The sequence below is a fragment of the Convolutriloba macropyga genome, chromosome 2, assembly GCF_964194025.1.
Source record: "Convolutriloba macropyga chromosome 2, txConMacr16.3, whole genome shotgun sequence".
In the NCBI taxonomy this organism is placed as follows: domain Eukaryota; kingdom Metazoa; phylum Xenacoelomorpha; order Acoela; family Convolutidae; genus Convolutriloba; species Convolutriloba macropyga.
This window is the reverse complement of record NC_134469.1, coordinates 28,516,285-28,541,953: the sequence shown is the minus strand read 5'-3', so window position 1 is coordinate 28,541,953 and position 25,669 is coordinate 28,516,285. Positions and strand designations below refer to the sequence as shown.

The 25,669-nt window shown below is 36.5% G+C and overlaps 2 protein-coding genes and 1 long non-coding RNA gene across 10 annotated transcripts in view; 2 read left to right on the top strand and 1 right to left on the bottom strand.

Annotated features, from left to right (window-relative positions):
* Positions 1-11,841, top strand: part of LOC142358593 (dihydropyrimidinase-like) — a 52,473-nt gene extending 40,632 nt beyond the window's left edge. For 5 of the 8 annotated variants that reach the window (XM_075410021.1, XM_075410022.1, XM_075410023.1 and 2 more), the window contains exons 10-12: positions 1,798-2,023; positions 9,192-9,218; positions 11,183-11,841. In XM_075410021.1, coding sequence (XP_075266136.1) covers positions 1,798-2,023; positions 9,192-9,218; positions 11,183-11,271 — 342 coding nt within the window. In that variant the 3' untranslated portion in view covers positions 11,272-11,841. The remainder of the gene's footprint in view (positions 1-1,797; positions 2,024-9,191; positions 9,219-11,182) is intronic. The other 3 variants (XM_075410027.1, XM_075410028.1, XM_075410026.1) reach the window with 3 other exon arrangements.
* Positions 7,105-7,850, bottom strand: LOC142358595 (uncharacterized). Its single transcript, XR_012761836.1, has 2 exons — positions 7,353-7,850; positions 7,105-7,285 (listed from the first exon to the last, which is right to left on the bottom strand). It is a non-coding gene; the product is annotated as an uncharacterized LOC142358595 (long non-coding RNA).
* An 8,581-nt stretch (positions 11,842-20,422) lies between the features above and the next one.
* LOC142334877 (solute carrier family 22 member 15-like) lies at positions 20,423-25,436 on the top strand. The gene is made up of 3 exons (XM_075383202.1): positions 20,423-20,537; positions 23,324-23,384; positions 23,941-25,436. The coding sequence occupies exons 1-3, from the start codon at positions 20,423-20,425 to the stop codon at positions 25,400-25,402; spliced, it is 1,638 nt and encodes a 545-aa protein (XP_075239317.1). The 3' UTR covers positions 25,403-25,436.
* Positions 25,437-25,669: the final 233 nt, after the last annotated feature.

Here is a 25,669-nt window from a genome sequence, read left to right as displayed (position 1 = left end):
CCTTCGAACTCTCACTTTCTCTCACTCTTTATACCTCATTCTATCTCCTTTGATTTTTCAATGCCCTGTGAGAACGACTAATACTCTTAACTTGCATAAAATCTTTCTTTGACATTTTTGGCCCTCTTCAATTTTTGCTGGTTTGTCCACAGTGGTTTTGCAAAAAAAATTCATTGAAACGATTGCATGTTCACCAGTTATCACGAATAAGTTTTCAATGAGAATACCGATTGTTAAAGATTCAAGATAAGATGCATTCAGATAGCCTTTACGGACCTAGTTGTAATGAATTTGTTGAAGTAATGTTTCGCGCTGAATTAGTTTACTACTTAGTAGCAGCTTTTGTCACGTAAATTTTTCTTTTCGCAGGTTTTATTTTGCGGAGCCTAAGCGGTTTTACTTTTGCTTCGGAGCAGGGCCGACAGCTAAAACTTTTCCTTGTTGAAGAAAAGATTTCTAAGACTGAATTTTCTGACTGCCGATCTTTAGCTTGTTAATTCTGGTTGTTTTGCAGATTAATACCTTTTCAAGATCCCGGGGCCGTATTTACATGCCCGGGGGCCTTATTTAGTAATCATAAAACAGATACATCAAGATTAACTCAAGATAAATAGAACTTCTGACACGTGCTTCTGACAATTATGGCGCATAAAAGCACATGCTAATTATTTATTGCTGGAAGTTTTGTAAACATTCTTTTTTACGAAGCATCAGATCATTTTTTATTACATTAGGAGTAATCTGAGAAGAGTCTTTTCCTCGTTTTTCAATCTTTGTGATCATGTAATAATTTTGGTCATTTATTTATAGCATGAGTAACTTAATGTGGAATGTACCGACCCAGCTTCATTATTTTATAACTTAGGTCTGTTGTAGCTGAGTACCATGCTTAAAGTGTAATAAAAGTGCACGCTCTCTTTGGTACGATTTTCTTTCAAACTTTGTTGCGGACAAAAAACAAGAAAGATTGAAAAACCAGGGAAAGGCTATTGAAAATTTTGTTTAATTGCTCTTTAACGAAATTTGTAGCAATTATATTAGTCCTGCTGGTCTTTATGCGATTTTTCTTACTACCGACCTTTCGTCTGTTAGCTTTCTGTGGCTGACTAATTGTTTTTTGTCCTCAAAAATGGGATAAACAGGTATTAATTTGTGTTAGAGCCTTACGTCTCACTAGTATCTAAGAGTACGAATTCAACAGCTCGCCAGTCGTTTATTTTTAACAGCCGTGTCAGCAATTCCAGGCGGCCATTATTGCGCTCCTAATTTTTTTTATCGTCTAACTGATTTTTGTTTTGTCTTACCCTGACTTCTTGGAATTGACTTTTTCTATGACTTCAGTGACTTCTACTGCTTTGCAGTTAAAATTTCGGTTCTTGACGTCTTTTCTGCTTTTAAGGCAATTGCGTGACTTACCTCACTCAAAAAATGACTTCTGAACTCACTTATGGAACTTTTACGAACATTTACTAATTAAAGGTCAATAGTGTGCATCTAAGTAGTGCCAAACTTGTATGCCCTAATTCTTGAGTATTAGAGTCTGGTCAATCTGTATCTTATTTCCTTAGTTGTTTCAATTCATGGTAGGCCACACGCGTCTATCGCGGCTATTTTCCGGCAGTCTGCCGGCTATGTTTGATGTACTGGCTCTTCAGTGTCCAGAAAAGGGGTCAGTACGTAAGGGGTCATTCACCTTGCTGCATTGAATAATTCTTTGACGAAATTCTAACCATATTACGTCAGAATCCTACTGTTTATCTATGGCTTTGTGATCAGAAAATGGATGTTGTTTTTCAGACTCAAAAACCAGAGGCGGTGCAGCGTGATGCCTACAGTGGGGCAGTGGCCGATGCCAGCTTCTCTAGTCCAGTGGGAAAAGGTGCCAATTCTGCCGCCGGAGGAGGGGGCACTAGTCCAAGGTATGGGGGATCGGGTGATGAGAATGGGCCGGGATCCGCGGGAAGGAAGACAGGACCTCCTCCTGGACAAACTGACATTCATAAATCTGGATTCAGACTGGACGGTTTGATATCATTCATACTATTGCTATCATGTCTACCATTCACTATCAGGAATTAATGCCTTGAATCCCCCGCTCTCCTTTAGCTCCCAGTTATGCGAACTCCTCTCGCAAATGATCATCAACCAAAAAGATCAGATTGCATACCCTGTCTCCGAAAAAATTTTAATGGGATGAAAACTGTAGGCGATTTATTGAGCGAGCTTTGTAAGTGAAGCAGTTAATAGAATTGAAATGAAATGTGAAAATTGGTTTAAATGCTCAAAATCAAAAGTTTTGTGTATATCCTCTAAAAGTGTATTTTGTCACGTAATTGGAAGAAAGTATAAATTTACAGAAACAAAATTTCATGGCATTTATTATATACCAACTGAAATACTGAAATGAACTGTTTCTTCTTTTACTACCGACGCCGCAAATGTTTAGCCCCCCCCCCCCCCGACGATGCATTTTTGTTTTCATTTGACAGCTAAGTATTTGCATTTTGTACTGGCAATGTATTGAAGGTACGAGAAAACGCGGGTTTCAGAAACAGTTATAAAGTTAAAAATAACGTAAATTAAATGAAAATTTTTTCCATCACAGGCCGTATGGCAAAATCGCCGAACTTGTCTACAAATTGTGAAAACAACGTTCCAGTTGAATACTGGCAATTAATTACAGATAAGGCTAGCTATCGTCATTGTCGTCTGATGTCTGTTGAGCACTCGATTCATCGTCTGACATCCAATGTACAGCATGTTCTTTTGCTACATAAACGAACTCATGTGTATGAGTGTCCTTCTCCAAGTGAACAACATCTGGAATCGTTTTCATTAAGTCCTCTAGTCTAATCCAAAGGAACAACCGCTCTTTCAGTTTCGTATAATTTTTTCTCTTAATTTATTATTTTGTCGCCTCTTTCATGAATATCGTTCGCTCGATTTCTCTACGAAAATATTTTGTTCTCAATTTAAGGATAGGTACTTTCGATAGGTCATTAGTTTGCTAGTAGATTTCAAACTTTTATCTTTTGGCTTTACCGAATGGCTTTGTTTTGTCGTTGCTGTCGAGCAAATTTCTTACTAGCATTTATTTTAAGCTTATCCCCTTTTTCGCTGTTTACAAAACAAGTTGAAAATTTTGGAGTTTAGTTGTTTAATTGAGATTGTTTTACGACATTGCAGACTTTCATGATCAACCTACTGTAGATTTTTTTAAATAGCCGCCATCCTAGCAACGGCTATTTTTTATCCGCTCTCCTTTTTAACTACTCGAAGAGGAGTAATGGTAATCTATTTTCTTAAACCGGTGACTTCTATATTAGAGGATGTTTTTTTAGAGGAAATCGAATCACGCACGTGATAAGAAGTGTTTAGGTCAATCTGCTAAACAAATGTCAAAAGCAGAGAGATATGAGAGTGGTTTTCGTTCATGTATTATTCTGAGAGCGAGAGAAAAGTACGTGTGAAAAAATTTTCGCTAACCACGTGATTATTAGTTTTTGTTATCTTATTCTATTTTTTTAATATCTAGGGAGTTTTTTTGTTGATCTTAGTTTTTCAAAGGGATTTAGTTGGTCCCTTAAAATCCATTAAAATCCATTTAATAGATTTTAATTTTGAGTTGTGTTGCTTTAAAAAATGAAGTAATTTTTATCTAATTTTTGCCTCTTTTCGTTATTAAAGTTTTTTGGTTATTTCTTCCGAATTAAGCATTTGGCAATAACTTTTCTGGTTCACTGTTTAACCTAGAACAATTATATAGGTGATGCTGCTAAGACTTGACAGTTCAAGGTTTTGTACCTTGCAATTTTATAAATATGTATTTTCTTTCCAATTTTTCGTTGTTTGCCTATTTTTTTTTGTTTAGTTGCGTAGTGCACTGATCGAGCAGAAGAATTTATCAAAAGGTTCCCAGAATAACAATCAAGAGCTAGCTTTTTAATCTTCTTCGGAGTTACTTTTTTAAAATTTCATTTTTTTTTTTTTCATTTTCTTCCCCTTTACTTGGTTTTCTCTGAATGTAGCGTTTCTGTGGTTTTTTTATATCAGAAGGTGGTCAATTATTGAATGAAGATTATTTGTCGGTGCTCTCGCAATAGTGTTTTGGCTGGAGCGCGACTTGGGATGTTATTCAGATATCCTTTTTGGGGCGTTCTCGTGTTATCTCTCCTCTGTGATTGTTTCAAAATGATTCGTAGATTTAATTAGCCGGCTCAGCTTTTATTTTTTGAGTGGTTGTCTGGGCCTAAAGAAATTTGTACTTCGATTCAGCTCCGAAGTGTTCCGGCTATGTTTTATTCGCTTTACCTTTTTAATCATGCATCACGTTTTTCTCGTGACTTACTTCACTCACTGTTTCAACTGAATAGTTTTTAAATTCTTTGACTCATTGAATTACCCAACGTAGTGAGTACGGACAGTGTCAAAAGAGCAAAATCAAAAGAAACCGATAAAGCCCGTTCATTAAGGTCATTAAGTCATAGTGCATTAGGTTATTAAAGTTCCGTAGAGCCATTGCTAGCTGACAGTATTAAGCTGAATAGCCTTCAGGTTGAAAGCTGACTGAATTATAGTTTTAGAATCTAACTGAAACTGCACACCACATTAGAACATTTTTTGACACTGAGAAAAAAATTCTGTCAATTCTATCTCTTTCTTTTTCCCGATGTGCATCAAGCGATTCAGGGGTGGCTATTTTCCGGCTCTGTTTGATAATTTTCGTTTTTTATATATATTTTTATAAATAAGAAAAATTTTAACCCATCTTTGACCTTTCGTATTTTTTGAGTAAGGGGAACCATGATTTCGTTTTATCCCCTCATGCTCCACAATGTGTTAATTTTGATTTAATTTTCAGGGGATGAGACAGAGGTCAAGTGTTTTGACATGTTTTCTTTTTGTGGTTCTCGGTGGCATCTTTCAACTACTTAATTAAGCAGTCTATTTCACGGCTACTCCACCTGGAGATTGTGTCTGCATTTTTAAAAAAAATTAAGTAATATAGGAGCTACAGTTGGAGAAGTGTGCGTTTGTTCAAATAATTATTTTCAAGTGCAGTGGTTATTGTTTTGATGGTGACAGAAATTTGATTTAGAAATGGAAGTATGTCCAACGGGTAGGACAGTGTGGGTACGTTAAAAAATAGAGTAATTTTTGGTAGTTTGGTTGTCATTTTGTTTCCCTGTCTTGTAAGTGACAAATTTTGATGGAGATTTTAGTTCGAGACGCCTGTCAAGTGTTGTTTGTCGCTGTTCTCAGTGGTATCTTTCAATTTCATAATTACGCAGATTATTTTGCGGGTACTCCACTTGGCGATTTACACGTATCTGCAATTATTGTTATTTTTAAGTAATTTAGGATCTATAGTTCGACAAAGGTTGGTTTTCTTTATTCACACCCCAAAAGATTGTCGGTTTTTTTGGTTAAAAGTGTTGAAAGTAAATTTTTACGACTACTGTGTTTTGAGGTTGTATGACAATTGTTCTAACATAAGTTTAAAATTTATTTTTACATAAATATACGACAATCTCCCAGTTAAAACAATCTGAACTAAAGTAACTTGCTGTCACAAATTTGCACTCTCGCTTACTCTGTCCTATCCGTAAATGTGTATCGCAGAAAATTGTGACAAGTGCGAGGATATATAATATACTTATCAAAACAGCTGTTTAAGAAGTAATGAGATACTACAATTAAGGTTTTTTTCAATAAAAGCACTTGTGCGTTAAGGTTTAACTTCGACTGGCTTCGAATGTGTTATTATTTTGGAAAATTAGCTAAAATACAAAAAATTTTTTCCCGACAAAATCTTATTTTGATAACTATTTTTTAATAGCCGCCCTCATCTTCTCAGCCGGCTATTATAGCGCTCCTATTTTTTTTACAATTCAAAGAATTTTCACAATTCAAAGAATTTGAATTGTATTGGGGCGCTGTCTTTCTTTTTTTAAGATCTGTTCACACATTTTCATGATTTAAGTCAAATTTGAGTAGTGATTTTGGTCACGCCGAAACAGGAAATGGAGCGAAAAAGCGAGTGGTTTTGCGGTGTGAATTTTCGCTCTAAATTTGAAGTAGAGTGAGAAAACGGTGTTTGAACAAAAATTCGCTTTCTCGCTAGTGGTTTTTCGTTCACATGCGGCAATTTCACTCTGTTTTTACTGTTTTTTTCGATTTGTTGGATCGGATTTTTTTCTAAGTGGTTTTCCCAATCCATTAATAGTTCATTCTAGGCCTAGTTTTTTGTTTGAACCAATTTTCTCTTTCTCGCTCATGTTTTTTTTTGTTCACATGCGGCAGTTTGACATCGATTTTCTGGTTTTTTTAATTTTTTTTATATGATTGTTTTTAGAAATGGTTTTCCCAATTCACTCATAGTCTGTTCTTGTTCTAATTGTTTGTCTAGTCAATGAAAATTCTTTGAATTGTACGTCAGGACTTGTCCTGCTATGTTTTTTAATTCGCTTTACCTTTTGATCACGTTTTTCGTTTTACATAAGTCACGATTTTCACGTTTGACTTCTGACTTATTTCACTCACTGTTTCAACTGAATGGATTTTAAATTCTTTCACAATCTGCCGGCTATGTTTATTATAAGTGTAGGTTAAAAATTTGTGTTAGGTCAAAAATTTGTAACAGACCCCCGCAGAGCCCTTATTGAAATGTGTACACCCTTGTGAATTAGACTGTTATGATGTTCATTTAAACCAACAGCAGTTTTAACGTCCCCTTCTGCTATGTTTTTTTTACTTTAGTTGCTCAGCAAAGCAATTCAAAATGAAGAGAGTCAGTATAAAAATTGAAGTCAGAATTAGAAACGGGATAAACCCATAAAGCCCAATTTTAGATGCCCGCTATTTGAACGTCGTTCCTATAAGTATTAGTTACCTCTCTCTAATGCTTATTGGTATTGATAGTAGACCCTGTAGCCTCTCTCTAAGAAACAGAAGTATGTTCAACTACGAAATGCCATCAAAATAAATCGGACTTAAAAATGTTTTTGTACAAAAATCTTTTTTTTTTTCAATATCTATTCTTTCAATCCCAATCATGCTTATTGGAATCAACGGCGGCTATTTTCCGGCAATCTGCCGGGTATGTTTATTTTTGGGGCATCTCGATACAAAAACAAAATTCCAGCTTTTCTCAATATGGGCGCCTAAAGTTAGTAGTATTAATGCAGTTGCTCCCTTTGAAAGCCGAGTGACTCGATATCTAGCTTCTGTCCCGTAATCTCTCTGTACTCAGCCAGGAATTGGTTGTTAGCTACGCCCTCGCCACCTGCTACGTACAGCACCATTCTAATATTTGACTTTACAATATCCATGACTAATGATTAAAAGCTAACCAGAGAGGGAAACCGATAGTGAAAAATGGAGAATAGCTTCGAAATCTAAAGAGTAAACAGTGAGCTGGGTAAACAGAGATGTAGCTTGAAATGAGATAACAAAATAAGAATCAGTTGTAAATGGAGGCTTTCATGTGTAAATTGTGAGCGGTTTGCTCAGAAGCAGCTGTTAAACACGATTAGTGGTGAAAAATGGGTAAATGAGGGTATTAAGCCTTGAGTAACTACAAAAGCGAAAAGATGTTTTTTCCTGAATCTGAAGAAAATTGATGCCGGTTTGCACGGGGCAAATTGTGTATGGTGTTATTTGACCGCTTCTGCCAAGCTAAGAGTAGTTTACTTTATAAAGTGTAAACAAGCAAGAAGTTTCGTGTTTTGAGTCTTTGAAGAGTTATGGAGCTGAAATGTCAAAACATATCAAGTGAATGGAACTAGGAGATATATAGTAAGGTTGTAGTGGCTGATAGTGAAAATGAGCTGGCTTGTTTGAATTTGGAGTTTGTTCTTTAACAGTAACTGGGGATAACTAGCTGGGTAGAGCAATAGCTAAGTAGATCTACTGGAAGTTGTTAATCCTTGCTACCATTGCAACCAATGTTGGGGCGCCTCATAAATATAAAATACCCGCGCCTATTTTGCACGGTATCTATGGAAAATATTAAATCTATTTAACACACTTTTATAGTAGCTCTATTTCTTGTTGTGGAATTTTGGGCGCTGGATTGAAGTTGGATTTTATATTGGTTTGTTGGAGTTGGTTTGAGAGCTCAAGTGCTAATGCCTTTATTTGGAACTGTAAAGCATTCGGAGTGGAGTCACGCCGTGCGTGCAATCTTTTGATTGCTTTGAGGTCTCACCACTGATCTCAAGTCGCGCTTTCAAGTTCCTTTTTGAACATAGGTTGTAGACTTGATCACGCAAATTGGTTTCCACTTTGATAGCGATACCATTACGCTTTGACTGATGTCATTATTCGAGAGCTTCCTCTCCAGTGTTTTTGATCTGGGCTATATATTAAAAAAGCTGAAAATGCATCGAAGGAATATACTTTACCCTATATGCTAAAATTTTCAGTTATGTTTCTAAATGCTGGATCTATTAACTAACGGAAGGGTGGAAACTGTGACACTAGCCGTGGTTTCAAAGAATGCGCGGTGGATGTTGTTGACGTCTATTTTTATATTCTTTATTATGGGCTTTTTCCAAACTGTTGCTGATTTTCTCTGGTATTGGAGTTGCAACTGACTTGACTTGTTAGAATATTTTAATAAGTCCGACCTATCAACGATTTTGAGAAAAGAGTGAACATTAATGTTTTGGACCTTCAAAATTATTAAAGTTATCTGTTGAAAGGTTTCTGCGATAAGTTTCTCAATTTTAATTGTATTTTTTGAAATTAAGAGCAGTTTCCATGTTTTTCTTTGAACCATATTGGTTATAGATTTTCTCTTTAGTCTGGTTGAGATTGGAGGCCATATTGAAAACTAGAGTAAAACTTCTATTAAGAGCTGTATGAAAAGAGGCTCTCAATCTTTCATTTCTCAGAACTCTGTTTACGTTTTTGGTTCTTCAACTTTACTAATTACTCTGAAACAAAATTTGCAACAACTTTGTTGGTTCCATTGGTTTTTTTACGCAGTATATCAGATCCCGCGATATATCGTCCGAGCAGGCTGACTATTTCGCCCTATACTGGTCATCTAATTTGCTCTATTCAGAAACCTGCTGAATTAAAAATTGCGCAAAGAGTAGTTCATCTTTTATTTTATATTTGTTTTATGATACTTAAAAGGACTATTTTTTTGCAGATCCTCATCGAAGTAACTTCTTTTGCTTTAGTAAGCTTGAGTCGACCTCCAAACCAAAGTAAGCTAAAATCGAACCCCCTCAGCTTTTCTGTCGTTTGTTTGCTTATAATTGAACAAAATCAATTGGGGCTTCACAGCGTGATGGCGCACAACGAAGTCACTTCAAAGAGCAAGAGTTCTTCTTTTGATTGAAATTTAGAAGTGCTCAAATTGAGAGCTTCAGACAAAAATTCAACTGCCCGAAGTTGCTGAAGTGAGAAACAAACAATGGAATTGCTCCACATAATGCTGTATATAGTCTGTTGATTAAATCAAATAAAACAGTTACAAACTTGATGTACGTACGCTCATCTTTGATGCAACCAAACAACGCAAAGGATGAGAACTGTCCACAGAACGAAGAAATGGCTGCGATTTCTTCCTTAATGGCGGTTATCAATTGCTCTCGAACGAAGTTTGAAGCAATTACTGTAATCGTGTTGGTCTTTTTAATTCAGTATTTTTACTTCACCGTTTTGACTTTTCGAGTGAATTTTGCGCCCCTGACTTTTTTCGTTTGTGAACTCAAGTCGCGATAGTTTACTGCTAGAAGTCAAACGAAAAATGCCCAAATTGGGGTAATTTTTACTTTAAATTTTTATTAGTGGTTATATTGGTATATAATAACCTCTGATGACGTCATTTGAAGCCCTCTTTGTGATTTTAGTTACTCCCCCCCTGAATGAAGCAGTTTGCAATAGATTGGAGCTACCGCTAGTCGTGGGAGAGCAAATCTTCCGCCGTTAGTCGGTTATGTTTAATACCAAAAATTATTAACCCAATGAGCATTGAAGATGCCGCAAAGTGGTTTTGTTTTTCAGTTTAGTTAACCAAATTTGCTCACAATCATTTTTAGGTACTGTTATTAAGTAAATAAGCGCACGAGATTTCTGAGAAATATAAGCAGCGAGAAAATAAGTATATGCGAGAAATATTCCAAAATGCGTATACCTCGGAAAATGTGCAAATTTCAAGTAAATCTAATCATGAAACCTATCCATTAAGACAAGATTCGCCTCTATAATTTTCGGCTTTTTGGCTTCATCGGTACAAACAATGACCGGCGTTGAACTGAATCGTGATCAGACAGTTTACGGGCCAATTGAGCATCAAAAATTGCCGTCTAAAACCCAATTGTTGCTATGTACGTACCAAAGCTAATACGTTGATTTATTGTCATTTCAATGTATTAAAAACCTCTTGATTGCTATTTACATGGATGAATTGAATCTACAAGAAAGAGTTTTTTACACCTTTATATGTACTCAGTCGAAATATCAGGTTTCACAGTTTATTGATATTTTTGAGTTTGGAAGAAAAGCAGAAAACAATGCTTTCTTTGGCTGAATAGGAACGCGAAGATTATTTGATCGCACTCTAGCCACCCGGCATACAAAAAGTCATTTGAAATGAACTGCACTCAATTACAGCTGAAAAACAGGAAAATTGTTAACTGCAGTAGTTTTTCATCGGAATAGTTAGATGTTGGCAGTAATGATGTAAAAAATTAAAAAGCCGTTTTGCAGATATTGTGGTTATTTTTATTTAAGAAGTCCTTTTGTATTTTTGAACTTGTTCCTAATAGTTGATTCTTCAATTTTGTGAAAAAATTGTTCAGATGGTGATCTTTTTGCCGTCAGCATTTTTCAATTGACAGATAAGTTTTCCTGGACCAAAAAATTTGCGTAGCATTGTTCGATCCCCATTCTATCATAGATTATTCCCCATTCTATAGGATTTGAACTGATCTGATAACCATAATTATATCGTTGATTTTAAAAATTGCCCAGGCTTAGTTAGAAAATGTTGACAGGCTTGTGACGAACGTTTTCTTTTACGAGCTTAGTCGCTTTCGGACTATAGATTGCTTCTCATTCAAATTGATTATCTACTGTTTTCATTTCTCACTGAAAACAAATCCAAGCTGAACAATTTGTGACAAATGTGGATATCTGATCCGGGTTATGACTTTGTGCTGTTTAGGTCGGCAGTCGGACGATGATAGACCGATTAGGCCGTCTAGCCGGGTGAACAGGGAACCGGGTGGCGGCTCTAGCTTCACGTTCGGCTAAAGGTGACACTGGCAACAATTAATACACTACTACTACGACATTCGATTAAACCAAGTAACATTGGCCTCAGGATTCATTGAGGGACGTTGAGAAAAACTCTTCTCAGCTCCTCATTTCTGTAATTTTGCATTTCTCTATCTTTTCCATTTTACTACTCAATGCCAAATTCTCAAACATAATAGACAAACGCGATGCAATCTCAGGAGGGAAAGGAAACAAACAAACAAACAAAGCAGGTGAAAATGTCTCCCATTTTTTAGCAAAGTGATTTATTGAATGAACATTAGTCATAATGAATTCGTTTGTAGTTCTTACACAAGGGTCTGCTATCATTTTAAACATGTATTATATAATTGACCTTTTTGAATTGTTCTCGTGACCCCTTAACCAATTTTAATTCCATAATTACACAGATTTCGATGTAACAACGTAATTTGCAGTATGAATTTATCATGATTCTTTTTTCCTTTCGCAGTTTTGTCATGTACTGTAATGATAATGAATACTGAATGATGGATTGAATTTTGCACGAATGAACTGTGGTGATACAAATTTAATTTTCTGACCTTTCTAGTTTCCTTTTCTCAAATATTAAAGGGGCATTGTTAAATTTCCAGGCGTGTTTAACAAAAAGTGATATTTCATCCCGCAAAAATTCGGCAACTAAGAGTTAAATATGCACTAAACAGCGGACTTGAAGACATTTCTGTCTACTGATAACATTCTAGCAATGCGAATTGGTGCAGGTTTGCATTCGATTGTAAGTAGCCATCAGAGTTTATTGTTTCACGTGTTCTTAATTAAATGTTCTCAAACGAAGTCAAGTAACTATTGTAAACGTGGGTGTCTTTGTGATGCAAAATTTCTACTTGATCGGTTTGACTTTTAAATTCTTTTGCCTGAGCGATAGAGTATAATTTTTTTTCTCATTGAGAAATTGAGTCTGGCTATTGCTAACTCAAAGGCGATTGAGCTAAACTAGGATATAAATGGCACAGGCGGTTCTAAAGGCGAAAAGACGTAGTCGATGAGGTCGCGCTAATTGTAGTCCGTAGACCGTTGGTGCGAACCCCAATACAGGCGGTACTTTAGTAGTGCAATTCACAAGGGTTAAATCTGAGTGTTCATGTTAGTACGAATAATAACAGCGACAAAAGTCCAATATGCTTATAAGCATGTTAAGAGGCGTGATAGCCGAAAGGTAAGGTGTGTGATTCACACGACAGATTGAAAGTTCAATCCCCTGCCTCCGTGAAGTTGTATGTGTGAAGACGATCTGTTACTTAACCACAGCCTCAGGTTGACCATAGCCTGTCCAATGTTGGCTGCAATGATGGTACCACGTCAAAGTTTCTGACGCAAAAAAAAAGTGAGCATAGTCATCAAAAAAGAGAAGTGCTGCTCATCAAAAGAACAGTCTGAAATGTTCGGCATAATAAGAAAAAGGGCAACTGAGAACAGGCAATTGTGGCTTAATGCTGTTCCGCTGCGATAACGCAGGAACCACAATTGTTATTAATAGCGGCATAGCGATAGCTGGGGCTATTATTGGCCTTCTCTTGTCTTTGAATAGCCGCACAGCGATAGCTGGGGCTATTATTGGCCTTCTCTTGGTTTTTCACAATTCAAAGAATTTGAATTGTATTGGGGCGCTGTCTTTTTTTTTTAAGATCTGTTCACACATTTTCATTATTTTTGAAGTCAAATTGGAGTAGTGATTTTGGTCACGCCGAAACAGGAAGTGGAGCGAAAAAGCGAGTGGTTTTGCGGCGTGAATTTTTTTCGCTCTAAATTTAAAGTAGAGTGAGAAAACGGTGTTTGAACAAAAATTCACTTTCTCGCTAGTAGTTTTTTGTTCACATGCGGCAATTTCTCTTTAATTTTTACTGGTTTTCGGATTTTTTGGATAGGGTTTTTTGGTAAATGGTTTTCCCAATCCATTCATAGTCCGTTCTAGATCTGGTTTTTTGTTTAGACAATGAAAATTCTTTGAATTGTACGTCAGGACTTGTTCTGCTATGTTTTTTATTATTTCGTCGTCATGATTTTTGCTACGATCATATGACGTCACAACCACTTTTTGTTCATTCGTTCATGCAATTTCGACTGAATCGCATGTGTGACGTCATTTTTCGCTCTTAGTGGAGCGATTTTTTTTGTTCATTTGCTTGATTAAATTTTTGGTCACACTTGACTTACTTCACTCTCAAACATGACTTCCTCACTTTGAAATTGACTTTTACCTATTTTAATTCAAAAAGATAAGGTCAAATGGATGTGTGTCACTCTAAATGAAGGTTATTTGAGATCAGCTAATAGAGGCAGCAATAACTTATACAGATTTTTAATCAAAATATAACAGATCAGCCTTCAATGAAAATTTTTTTGGTCTGTCTTTTTTACTGTTTTTTTAGACTGCCGATCTACGAATCTATTGCGGCTATTTTCTGGCAATCTGCCTGCTATGTTTTACAATTCAAAGAATTTTGAATTGTATTGGGGCGCTGTCTTTTTTTAAAAGATCTGTTCACACTTCCATGACTTTTGAAGTCAAATTGGTGTAGTGATTTTGTTCACGCCGAAACAGGAAGTGGAGCAAAAAAGCGAGTGGTTTTGCGGCGTGAATTTTTCGATCTAATTTTGAAGTAGAGTGAGGAAACAGTGTTTGAACAAAAATTCGCTATCTCGCTAATGGTTTTTTTGTTCACATGCGACAATGTCACTTTAATTTTTCCTGTTTTTTCGATTTTTTGGATAGGATTTTTTTGTCAATGGTTTTCCCAATCCATTCATAGTCCGTTCTAGATCTAGTTTTCTGTTTAGTCAATGAAAATTCTTTGAATTAAACGTCAGGACTTGTCCTGCTATGTTTTTTTTATTTCGTCGTCATGATTTTTGTTACGACCATATGACGTCACAGCCAATTTTTGTTCATTCGCTCATGCAATTTCAACTGAATTGCATGCGGTACGTCATTTTTCGTTCTTAGTGGAACGAGTTTTTTTGCGCGTGATTAAATTTCTGGTCACACTTGACTTACTGACTTACCTCACTCTCAAAAATGACTTCCTCACTGTGAAATTGACTTTTATTTATTTTAATTCAAATAGATAAGGTCAAATGGGTGTGTGTCGCTCTAAATGAAGGTTATTTGAGATCAGCTAATAGAGGCAGCAATAACTTATACAGATTTTTAATCAAAATATAACAGATCAGCCTTCAAGGAAAAGACGATTTTTTTTGGTCTGTCTTTTTTAATGTTTTTTTAGACTGCCGATCTACGAATCTATTGCGGCTATTTTCTGGCAATCTGCCTGCTATGTTTTACAATTCAAAGAATTTTGAATTGTATGGGGGCGCTGTCTTTTTTTAAAAGATCTGTTCACACTTCCATGATATTTGAAGTCAAATTGGAGTAGTGATTTTGTTCACGCCGAAACAGGAAGTGGAGCGAAAAAGCGATTGGTTTTGCGGCGTGAATTTTTCGGTCTAATTTTAAAGTAGAGTGAGAAAACAGTGAACAAAATTTCGCTATCTCGCTAGTGGTTTTTTTGTTCACATGCGGCAATTTCACTTTAATTTTTACTGTTTTTTCGATTTTTTGAATAGGATTTTTTGTAAATGGTTTTCCCAATCCATTCATACTCCGTTCTAGATCTAGTTTTCTGTTTAGTCAATGAAAATTCTTTGAATTGTACGTCAGGACTTGTCCTGCTATGTTTTTTTTATTTCGTCGTCATGATTTTTGTTACGACCATATGACGTCACAGCCAATTTTTGTTCATTCGCTCATGCAATTTCAACTTAATTGCATGTGGTACGTCATTTTTCGTTCTTAGTGGAACGAGTCGAGTTTTTTTCATGCGCGTGATTAAATTTTTGGTCACACTTGACTTACCTCACTCTCAAAAATGACTTCCTCACTTTGAAATTGACTTTTATTTAATTTAATTCAAATAGATAAGGTCAAATGGGTGTGTCACTCTAAATGAAGGTTATTTGAGATCAGCTAATAGAGGCAGCAATAACTTATACAGATTTTTAATCAAAATATAACAGATCAGCCTTCAAGGAAAAGACGAATTTTTTTGGTCTATCTTTTTTACTCTTTTTTTAGACCGCCGATCTACGAATCTATTGCGGCTATTTTCTGGCAATCTGCCTGCTATGTTTTACAATTCAAAGAATTTTGAATTGTATTGGGGCGCTGTCTTTTTTTTAAAGATCTGTTCACACTTCCATGATTTTTGAAGTCAAATTGAAGTAGTGATTTTTTTCACGCCGAAACAGGAAGTGGAGCGAAAAAGCGAGTGGTTTTGCGGCGTGAATTTTTCGGTCTAATTTTATAGTAGAGTGAGAAAACAGTGAACAAAAATTTGCTATCTCACTAATGCGGCAATTTCACTTTAATTATTACTGTTTTTTCGATTTTTTGGATAGGATTTTTTTGTAAATGGTTTTCCCAATCCATTCATAGTCCCTTCTAGATCTAGTTTTCTGTTTAGTCAATGAAAATTCTTTGAATTAAACGTCAGGACTTGTCCTGCTATGTTTTTTTTATTTCGTCGTCATGATTTTTGTTACGACCATATGACGTCACAGCCAATTTTTGTTCATTCGCTCATGCAATTTCAACTTAATTGCATGTGTGACGTCATGTTTCGTTCTTAGTGGAACGAGTGTTTTTGTTCATGCGCGTGATTAAATATTTGATCACACTTGACTTACCTCCCTCCCAAAAATGACTTCCTCAATTTGAAATTGAATTTTATTTACTTTCATTCAAGGAGATAAGGTCAAATGGGTGTGTGTCACTCTAAATGAAGGTTATTTGAGATCAGCTAATAGAGGCAGCAATAACTTATACAGATTTTTAATCAAAATGTAACAGATCAGCCTTCAATGAAAAGTCGAATTTTTTCGGTCTGTCTTTTTTACTGTTTTTTTTAGACTGCCGATCTACGAATCTATTGCGGCTATTTTCTGGCAATCTGCCAGCTATGTTTTACATTTCAAAGAATTTTGAATTGGGGCGCTGTCTTTTTTTTAAAGATCTGTTCACACTTCCATGGTTTTTGATGTCAAATTGGAGTAGTGATTTTGTTCACGCCGAAACAGGAAGTGGAGCGAAAAAGCGAGTGGTTTTTTGGCGTGAATTTTTCGGTCTAATTTTAAAGTAGAGTGAGAAAACAGTGTTTGAACAATAATTCGCTATCTCGCTAGTGGTTTTTTTGTTCATATGCGGCAATTTCACTTTGATTTTTACTGTTTTTTTATTTTTTGGGTCAAATTTTTTTCTAAATGTTTTCTCAATCCATTCATAGATCATTATAGGCCTAGTTTTTTGTTTGAAACAATTTTTTCTTCCTTATTAATGGTTTTTGTTCGCATGCGGCTTTTTGACATTGTTTTTCAGATTTGTTAAGCGTTTTTTTATCAGGTTTTTTGGAAATGGTTTTCCCAATGCACCCATTTTCCATTTTAGGTCTCGTTGTTTTTGTTTAGTCAATGAAAATTCTTTGAATTGTACGCCAGGACTTGTCCTGCTGTTTTTTTAATTTTGCTTTACCTTTTGATGACGTTTTTCGTTTTATATAAGTCACGATTTTCACGTATGTCTTCTGACTTATTTCACTCACTGTTTCAACTGAATGGATTTTAATTTCTTTCACAATCTGCCGGCTATGTTTATTATAAGTGTAGGTTAAAAATTTGTGTTAGGTCAAAAATTTGTAACAACCCCCCGCAGAGCCCTTATTGAAATGTGTACACCGTTGTGAATTAGACCGTTATGATGTTCATTTAAACCAACAGCAGTTTTAACGTCCCCTTCTGTTGAGGTATTCCCGTCATATGTTCCGTCGGCGTCTTTTTTTGTGAACTCGGAACAACTTTGCTTCAACTGCCATATTGGGTGAATCAATCAAAACTTATCGTTTAATTAGGTGGCAAAAATGGAAGGTGAGCTTGATTCACAAACAGACAAATGTTGAGCTATTCCTCGTTATAAGCGAGCCTGTTTGCTGTAAAAGAGACAATGTGCTACTTGTAGCTTTGCACAAGTAATTAAGCAAACTTCTCAGAATAATACTTGAAGCTCTCTGGAAAAATTCTTGGAAAACCAGCTATAGCTCAGTATTTTAATTTACGCAAGTTTTCAAAAATAGTGCCCTATATTTTGATAGGCTGAAAATGGGCACAGGGTTCTATGATAGAAATGTTTAACGTACCGGTCTCCCAATATTCATTTAATCTACCGTTTGCCCATGTTTTTCATATAGTAGAACAGAATTGACAGTTTTGCCCAGAGAACGGTGAAAAGAAGACACGAAGAGCGACGCAATTCACTCAACAAAAATGCTGCATGACTGAAAGGCAAATTCAGTTGAGCTAATTTAAATACAATTGGTTTTTTGTCACTTTCTATCAAAGTGAAGTCACTTATTATACTATCTTGTAATCGTCTACGTCACAAAACAGGCAATTTTGGTTCTTAATTTTGGTTTCGTTAATTTTAATTAAAAGCCTTGAGATGGCTCTGCATTTCAATTGGAAACATACTATAACATAATTTTCCGGAAATATACTATAACGTATAAAAATTAACTTGGTTACCATGATAAAACAGCAGATCACCAGTTTAACAAATCAATTTTCAACAGTTTATTTTAGTTTTCCAGGTATGCAAAATATGTTTCTATTCTCTCCACTTTGGTCAGGTAAGAATAAAAACTAATAATTAATTAAACTTATTAAATCAATCGTGTTGTCAGTTGGAGTAGTAAAACTCACACAATCGAGTTTTCAACTAGGATAATTGAACCCACACGATTTGGTTTGCAAATGGGATACCGAAACCCACACAATCAAAGGTCATGAGACAATAAGGAGGCTTCTTTTGCTTGCAGCTGGCTCACAATTCTGCGCTTTTTGCTATGATTATTACAGCGTTTCCTCGCATTAGTGACTGAAACCGATTAAGCAAGCCTGCTGCAAGCAACTGAAAAACCAGCTGAGTATAAACTTGTTGTCAGTGAGCAGAGCTATTCGCTTCAATTTCTTTCTAACCAATTTAGAGAGTCCACCGAATGATTCAAAAGCCATGAGAATAAACTGAACAACTATGTTGGCACATTGTTGGGAATATTGCTCCAACTTCCTGTCTTCTCCAGCTCTCGGGGCAAAATCAGTTTTCCTCGCCCAATTTGAAATAATAGTGGGTTGCAGTGGGGAGGTAATGGTTATATCCAGAGCTGCCGGTTGCCCAGCAGACCGACAAGGTAAATACACATCTCCGGGTCGAGAATTTGTTTCTGGTATCAAGTTTTTCTGCTGGCAGACTGGTGACAGGTTGGCTGCGCTGCAAGCTAAAATTTTATCGCTTAGGCGGTCGTGTCGCGACATCATATTGCCCCGCCCATGACAAGCAACAGCATTATCACCAAGGTCATGTTTTACAATAGGGACACTTCCTTTCTTTTTCATATATGGGATCGCCCAGTCTGTACTTCACAGCTGCACGAAACTCGTTTGGCAAGCCGGTATGGGAGTTGCCGATAAACATGCTCCTGATTTGTCGAGGACTTCCTGTATTTTCCTTCGAATAAGCTGCGATATTGACAAACGGATGATTTCATCAATCATTTTGGTAAAATTGTGATCTGCTGTCGGACTTTGGCCAGTTATAGACTCTACTAATTTAGCAGACTGTGATATCGAACCAATATAGGCTGCTTTTATCTGATCGGACGCTCGTCGGATTCCAATTCCAGTTTAACTGATAGGCAAACATGCTTGATGCCAAGACTCATTGGACAAGACTGTTCCCAGTATATTCTCGAAAGTTGTATTTTGAAGCCCGTCAAATTCCTCAAAAATATTTACAGCTTCCTCTGATGGTGTTTTGCAGCGCAGTGAATACACCATTTTTGATGCACTCATGCACCTACGTAGAATGCCAAGAGCACACTGTGGGTCGCTTTTGTACTCCAGATCGCTTTTGATCTGTTGAACACGTTTCTGTATTGAGGAAGCAACGAATCGGGGGAACCCACAGCAGCACCCAGTTTTGCAAGTCAATCTTTGCTGGTTCTGTAAATTCTGCAATCGATCGTGCTCACAGCTCCTTTTGACCAGATCTCACATTTGTGTAGGCCGCCGCATATTTTGTCCAAGACAGTCAATATATCTAAAGTCTCGTTCAGTTCGGGTTCTGTTCCAGCAATAGTACCATTGTCAAGGTACCAACAGTGCTGGGTAGGATTAGGTATTTTTTATTCAGTCTCCTCTATTATAGGCCACAAGGTTAGTGAGAACAACAGAGGACCCAAGGGATCTCCTTGTTGCACTCCAGATTGACTTGTTACAGCTTTGTTACTATAATAAAGACGACTGTGAGTAGCAATATATGGCAAATGATACATATGATACTTTCAGCTCCATCCTTTACTCCTAAACCAAGCTGTTTATATGAAAACAGTTTGGCAGACTCTGTTTGTGTTTGTTTGACTATGCATTTTGCAATCAAACGTAGCAAGACCTCACCCGAAGCTATCGGACGTACACCACATTTTAGTTTACTTAAAGCAGTTAAAAAAGCACTGCAGAAAACTGGTGCCACTGGCACAAGGAGCTGACTTCTGCTGGCCAGATTCACTAGCGTTGTTATGCTTGTAATAGTTTGTGTAGATTGTTCAGAAGCAGCGCAATTAATTGCGTACAAAAGGTGTTCGGGGTTTATTTTAGATGAATCAGCAGGTTAGAAATTGGGGAAGGCTTCTATCAGGCCAAATACAGTTGGCTCATCAAACTGATGAGCTTCAGAGCTGTAGTGTTGAAATTGTAGCCGAGGTTCTTCTTCCAAAGGGTGTTGACTTTTAAGCTCTCTGAATGTTTGGATATTATCTGGCGCTACTCCATCGGATGTGAGAGTTTTTGCTGCTCTCGCGAAATGGCCTTGGAGTCAAAGAGCCTTAGCACGAGTTGCAATTCTTCTATGGTTTCAGGAACGGTTTTTCTGGAATGCTTCATCGATGCAGCTTCATACCAAAGTCCGGCGTAGTCCCCCGCCTTCCAGCACTCAACTCGTTTTGACAATAATTTTTCCTGATTTTTTTTGTGTTTCTTTCCACCCCTATTAGATGCTAGTAATATGCATTTACTAATGGCAAATAGCTTCTTCCAGTTTTCTGTGCAATTTGGCTCTGAGATCCATCAGGCGATAGTTTTGGTGAGAACGTCAGACCAACTGAGTCGAAATTTGACAGGTATGTATACTTGTAAAAACAGTTTGTTGGTGTTCGTGCCTCTAATATGGCCTGCTGCTGGATTTGGATGCATCACTTATTGCAATTGGTTCAACTTACTCGATTGCTCGCCCAGTAGTCCGAAAAAATTTTCCGCTCAAAACAAAAGAATCGATTTTTGGAATCTCTAAAAGGTTGCCTTCATTAAAAAATTTTTGGTGATCAATTGCGGAAAAGAAGATGGAGATATTAGTTGAAAATTTAAATTGCTCTCAATGCAGTTTCAAACCATTGTGAGCGTTATGGCTTGTGTGCAATGTTTTTTCATGCAGTTGACGTTCGTCTTCAACTCCATTTGTGATCTTTTGAACGCTTGCCCTCCTATTTTCTGCAAGATCTAAATTGGTTCGGTTAAGAACTAAGCAGTTAAATTATATTGAGCGCACTAACAGACTGCTCGTTCACATAAAACTGAAATCCAAAAGGCGGTGAAAGTAGCCCGATCGTTTATGAAACCACTTGAAAGCTGACAGAAAAATAATTGATCTAAACATCTGAAACCCTTTATGATTGGTGGAGCTGAGCTTGCGTATTAAGGGAAAAGATGATTAGTTTTAAAAATGCTTTTAGGGTAAGGACAGCACTAAACGCGCAACGATGACAATCAGACAGCAGCTTCTTTTCTACAACTCAGCAAAATTATTGCTATAAGAAACTGATATCGAGCAGTAAACAACGCGTTCTTGTGGTTGGTACTCAAAAAATTCTTAAATAAATAAGAAATGTGCTATGTTTTGAGCAGTGAACTATTGGCTATTGCGTCTTGTATTGAAAATTACATGAACAAAAATGAATTAGAACAGTGTCTTGGTTCTGATCATCAACAGGTGATTAATGTCGCGAATAGTTAGAAAACACACATTTAGCTTTAAATTATGACATTTCTGCACCAAACAGGTCTTAGGCCTATTCTATTCTCGTCGATTTGTTAAAACTGCTAAAACGTACAATTCAAACAGACTTTGAAGTGCTGAAATCAGCGGGGCGTTGTGGAGCTTTCGTTGTCACAAGTGGGAAAACAGCCGTTACAATCAATTCATAATGGAAATGGAACAAAAAGACATGCAATAAACTTAGAAAAGTAACTGAAAGGTAGATTCATTGCTCTCGAAGAATGTTCAAATCAGTTTCTGAAAAAAACTTTCTCATATAGCCAACGAAATATTCAGAGCTTAATGCCATTGTTACATTGAAAGCGTGCTTGAGAACAGAGGCCGTGTTTGGTAAGTATTATTGCCACTCAGACAACAGATGGTTTTTATAGCAGTAGATGAATATTCTTATCTTTTGCTGTAGTGTATTGCAATAACTAATTAGAGTTTGGAGAAAACTTTTCACCGAGTTAAGTAAATCTGTTTTAGGAATATCAAAATTTGCTAATGATTTTCTGACAGTATTGAGAGCAAGTGCTTTCACTTTTGAATTCTGATAACAAATAGGAAAAATTGATTAATATTGTGAATTTTGTTTTGGACATTTTGTCAGTTTGATTTGTTTTATCGGGTTTACAATACAAGCAAATGAGTGTAATTCTGCGAAATCTGTTGTTAGATCTTAAAAAATAAAGAGGAGACATATTTTTTTAAACTGGACAAATTAGTGATATTTGAAGTCAATACACGGTTTCCTATCAGTTCTAAACAAAAGTTTTCCAGTTTTTCAGTTTTTTGTTAATAGTTTTTAAACTCACATTTTTTTTGTTTTTTTTGTAGTATTTGCATCGTAATCAGATTGTGTTTGTTTGGCATGCGTTCTGCAAGAACAAATAGTTGTAATGGGTGTCATTTTAACACATTTATGCTCGTTTTTGTACAAAATCAAATTTTTTGTATTTTGGCTGCTTTTCCTAAGTATTATAAATTTTTCAACTTTTCAAGGCTTACCACTTTTTTTTCTAACTGTGCTTTTTTAATGGTCTAAGGTGAAGTTATTGTATACAGTTATTTGTTTGTCTGGATATTCGATTTCGGTTGGTCTGGATATTCGATTTCGGTACAACCTCGTCTTACCCTTTTTTGTCTGACCAACTAGTAAAACTCGAAGGCATGAAGTTACTGAGCATTTCTTTTATCGCTTTACTAGTGTCTAAGTACGCGAACAGTGTGCAGGTAAGAGCATGTGCAGGTAAAATTTACCTGCACAATTTTCCCCAAAATTACTTACCTGCATACCATTCAGGTAAATTTTTTGTAACAAAAATTTAGTTTGTAATGCGTAAATTTAAAGCAAAAAATTACAGAAAAACTGCATTTTAACAAAAAAAAACGATTTGCAAGTAATCTTCTTATGCAGGCAAAACGTTTTCATGAGGCGTATTTATGATTTTTCCCAAGCTAAGAATTGAACCGTAAGTTTTACATGTTTATTATTCAACTACTTCTATAACACTTCAAAATTTTCTATTTTGACTCTGGGACTTTTGTATTGGACAGGAATTTTTTATTTGTAAAATAATTGTAAAAGTAAAAGTACAATTTGTTGTGCCCACTGCAGCGGAGATTGGTTCGGTAAGCTTAAATTAGTATCTAGCAAAGTGAACCCTCGTTTATCGTCTGCGATCAATTGGTCCGATGTTAGTTGGGGACTATTTGGCTGCGATTAAATAATGATAATGCTTAGCATTAAACAGATATCATTGTAAATTATGTTTGTATATCTTCATTTAGAAGCAAAATAACAAGGATGACAACAAAGGGCGATATCAATTCTTTGTTTGCCTACACTTAGCATATGATGTAACGCTTAAGATTGCTCTTCTCATTTTCTCTGCTTAACGTACGTTCTAAACGTGGACTATCGAATTTCGAAGTAGGTTTTGATCACGATTTTAAATGTTTCTTTTAATAAACATTTTCACAATTTTAACCCATAGAATAATTGCATACGTAACTAAAAAAAATCCTTTGATTAATTTCATGAAATTTGTGACAGGACGTTGCTCGTCAAACTTTTTGAGGTCGTTCGAGAGGCTCGAAACGGTATGACATGAAGTTCAAAGTGCATAGTTAATTTGAAATCATTATCATTTTAGGTTGAGTTAATCGTGGGTACAAGGTTATTGTAGAAATCATTTGATTTATTTATTTTTCCACTGTTTACGCTTCACTCACAGTTAACCTAGTGTTTGTACGGTGACCATTTAACTTCGAGCCAGTTGATTTGATTTTTGGTTTTGGTTCATATTACAAAGGGTATAGAGAAGCAGTACAATGAATTCCAACTCTGAAATTGAGACTGCTTTGAAGCAAGTAGGGCGATTTGGTAGAGCCCAAGTTTGGATGGTCGCCACAACAATGATTGTCCAGACATTTTGCGGCTGGCCTTCGATTGTGGCAGTTTTCTTCTCTATCGAAGTGCCTTTTAGATGCGCCAACTTCACAATCGGCTCAACTTCTGCAAATGAAACGGAGGAAGCCGGCTACCCAGAGTTTGACAATGTATGCCGGCCAGGTTGCGAACTGTACGTATACGACACAAAACCATCGTCAATAATCGCCGATTTCGATCTGGCTTGTGGCGATGGCCCCTTCTGGACATCTTCTGCTAACTCTGTGTTCTGGATAGGGTTTCTAATCAGCTGTTTTATCAGTGGACCTTTATCAGACACTTTTGGTCGACGTACAGTTTCCCTGGCTACCTGTTTGGGATATCTTCTGTTCACAACGATTTTGCCGGCATCTCAAAACATTTACGAGTTTATTACTATTCGGTTCTTTTGTGGATTATTTCACTACCCTTTGACTGCTATTGTTTATATCCTTTTCACAGAATGGATTGATCCGGAAAAACTTGCAACTCTTGCTTTGACATCACTTGTTTGCTTCGATTTAGGAGCCGTGGTCTGTGCGGTATTTGGACATCTCTTCATCTACTCCTGGCGACTCCAATTACTCGTCATATCAGCTGGTCTTTGTTTTGTAACTTTACTCATATATTTAAACCTTCCCGAGAGTGCCCGATGGTTGTACGAAAAGAAGAAGTTCGATAAATGCATGAAAGTGTTGCATCAAGTGTCTAAGAGAAATCAAACCAATTTTATTTCGCTCCAAGCCAATGTAAACTACAGCAACGATTACTCGTCGTTGGAAAACGAGGTGGCTATGATTGAAGGAATTAATACTTCGGCTGAGAATGAGCACACGCGCCTAATACATCCAATGACAAGCGCTGACAATTGCAATGTTTCAAACATTTCTTCTGAAAAGGGGCTAAACGGATGTTGGTCTCTATTTCAAACGACCCGGTCATTTTTGCTTATGGTATTTAACATATCCGCGTGGTTCTCATCTAGCTTGATTTACTTCGGCTTAGCATTCAATGTCTCGGCCCTAAGTGGCAACGTGTACCTTAACTGTGCTCTCTTAGGGTTAACTGGAATTCCTTCGTGGTTTGTTTGCATTCCCATGGATAAATTAGGCAGAAAGTCAACTTATATGCTATGTTTATTCATAACATCATTTGCTTGTTTGTTCATTCCTATTGCAAACAACCAATTTCCCACACTTTCCCTCGTCCTAGCTCTGTTTGGAAAAGCTGCCGCTTCCGCCGGATTCGGTTTGCTGTTCGTTTACACACCAGAACAGCTTCCCACGGCTCTGCGCAGTAGCGGAACATCAATTTGCTCGGCGGGAGCTCGAATAGCTACGATTACAGCACCTTTTATTATCCAAGCAGACATCGTATCCATTTTCATACCGTATACCATAATCGCCACCTGTGGCTTCATATCATTTGGCATTTGCCTCTTTATTGCCATTGAAACTCTCAACAAACCGCCTCTAGAAACTGTGAAACAATATCTTGAATTCGCCAATAAAAATCGATAGATTTATTAACTTGGACAGAGCAATTGACCGCTATAAAAACTGCTAGCTGTTACTATGCACCTGGAAATGAGAAGCCAATGATTTGCAAATAATAATTTACCCTTAAATAACGAATCGAAACTTTATTCCCTTATAGCGATATCATTGAGAAACCTTATTTGATGTTTAAAACTTGACAGAATCTAATTAGAGGATGATTTTTAAATTTAGGTTATAATTATGTCAATTGGCAATTTTGCATGTTTGAAAAAAATAGAGTTAAAACAT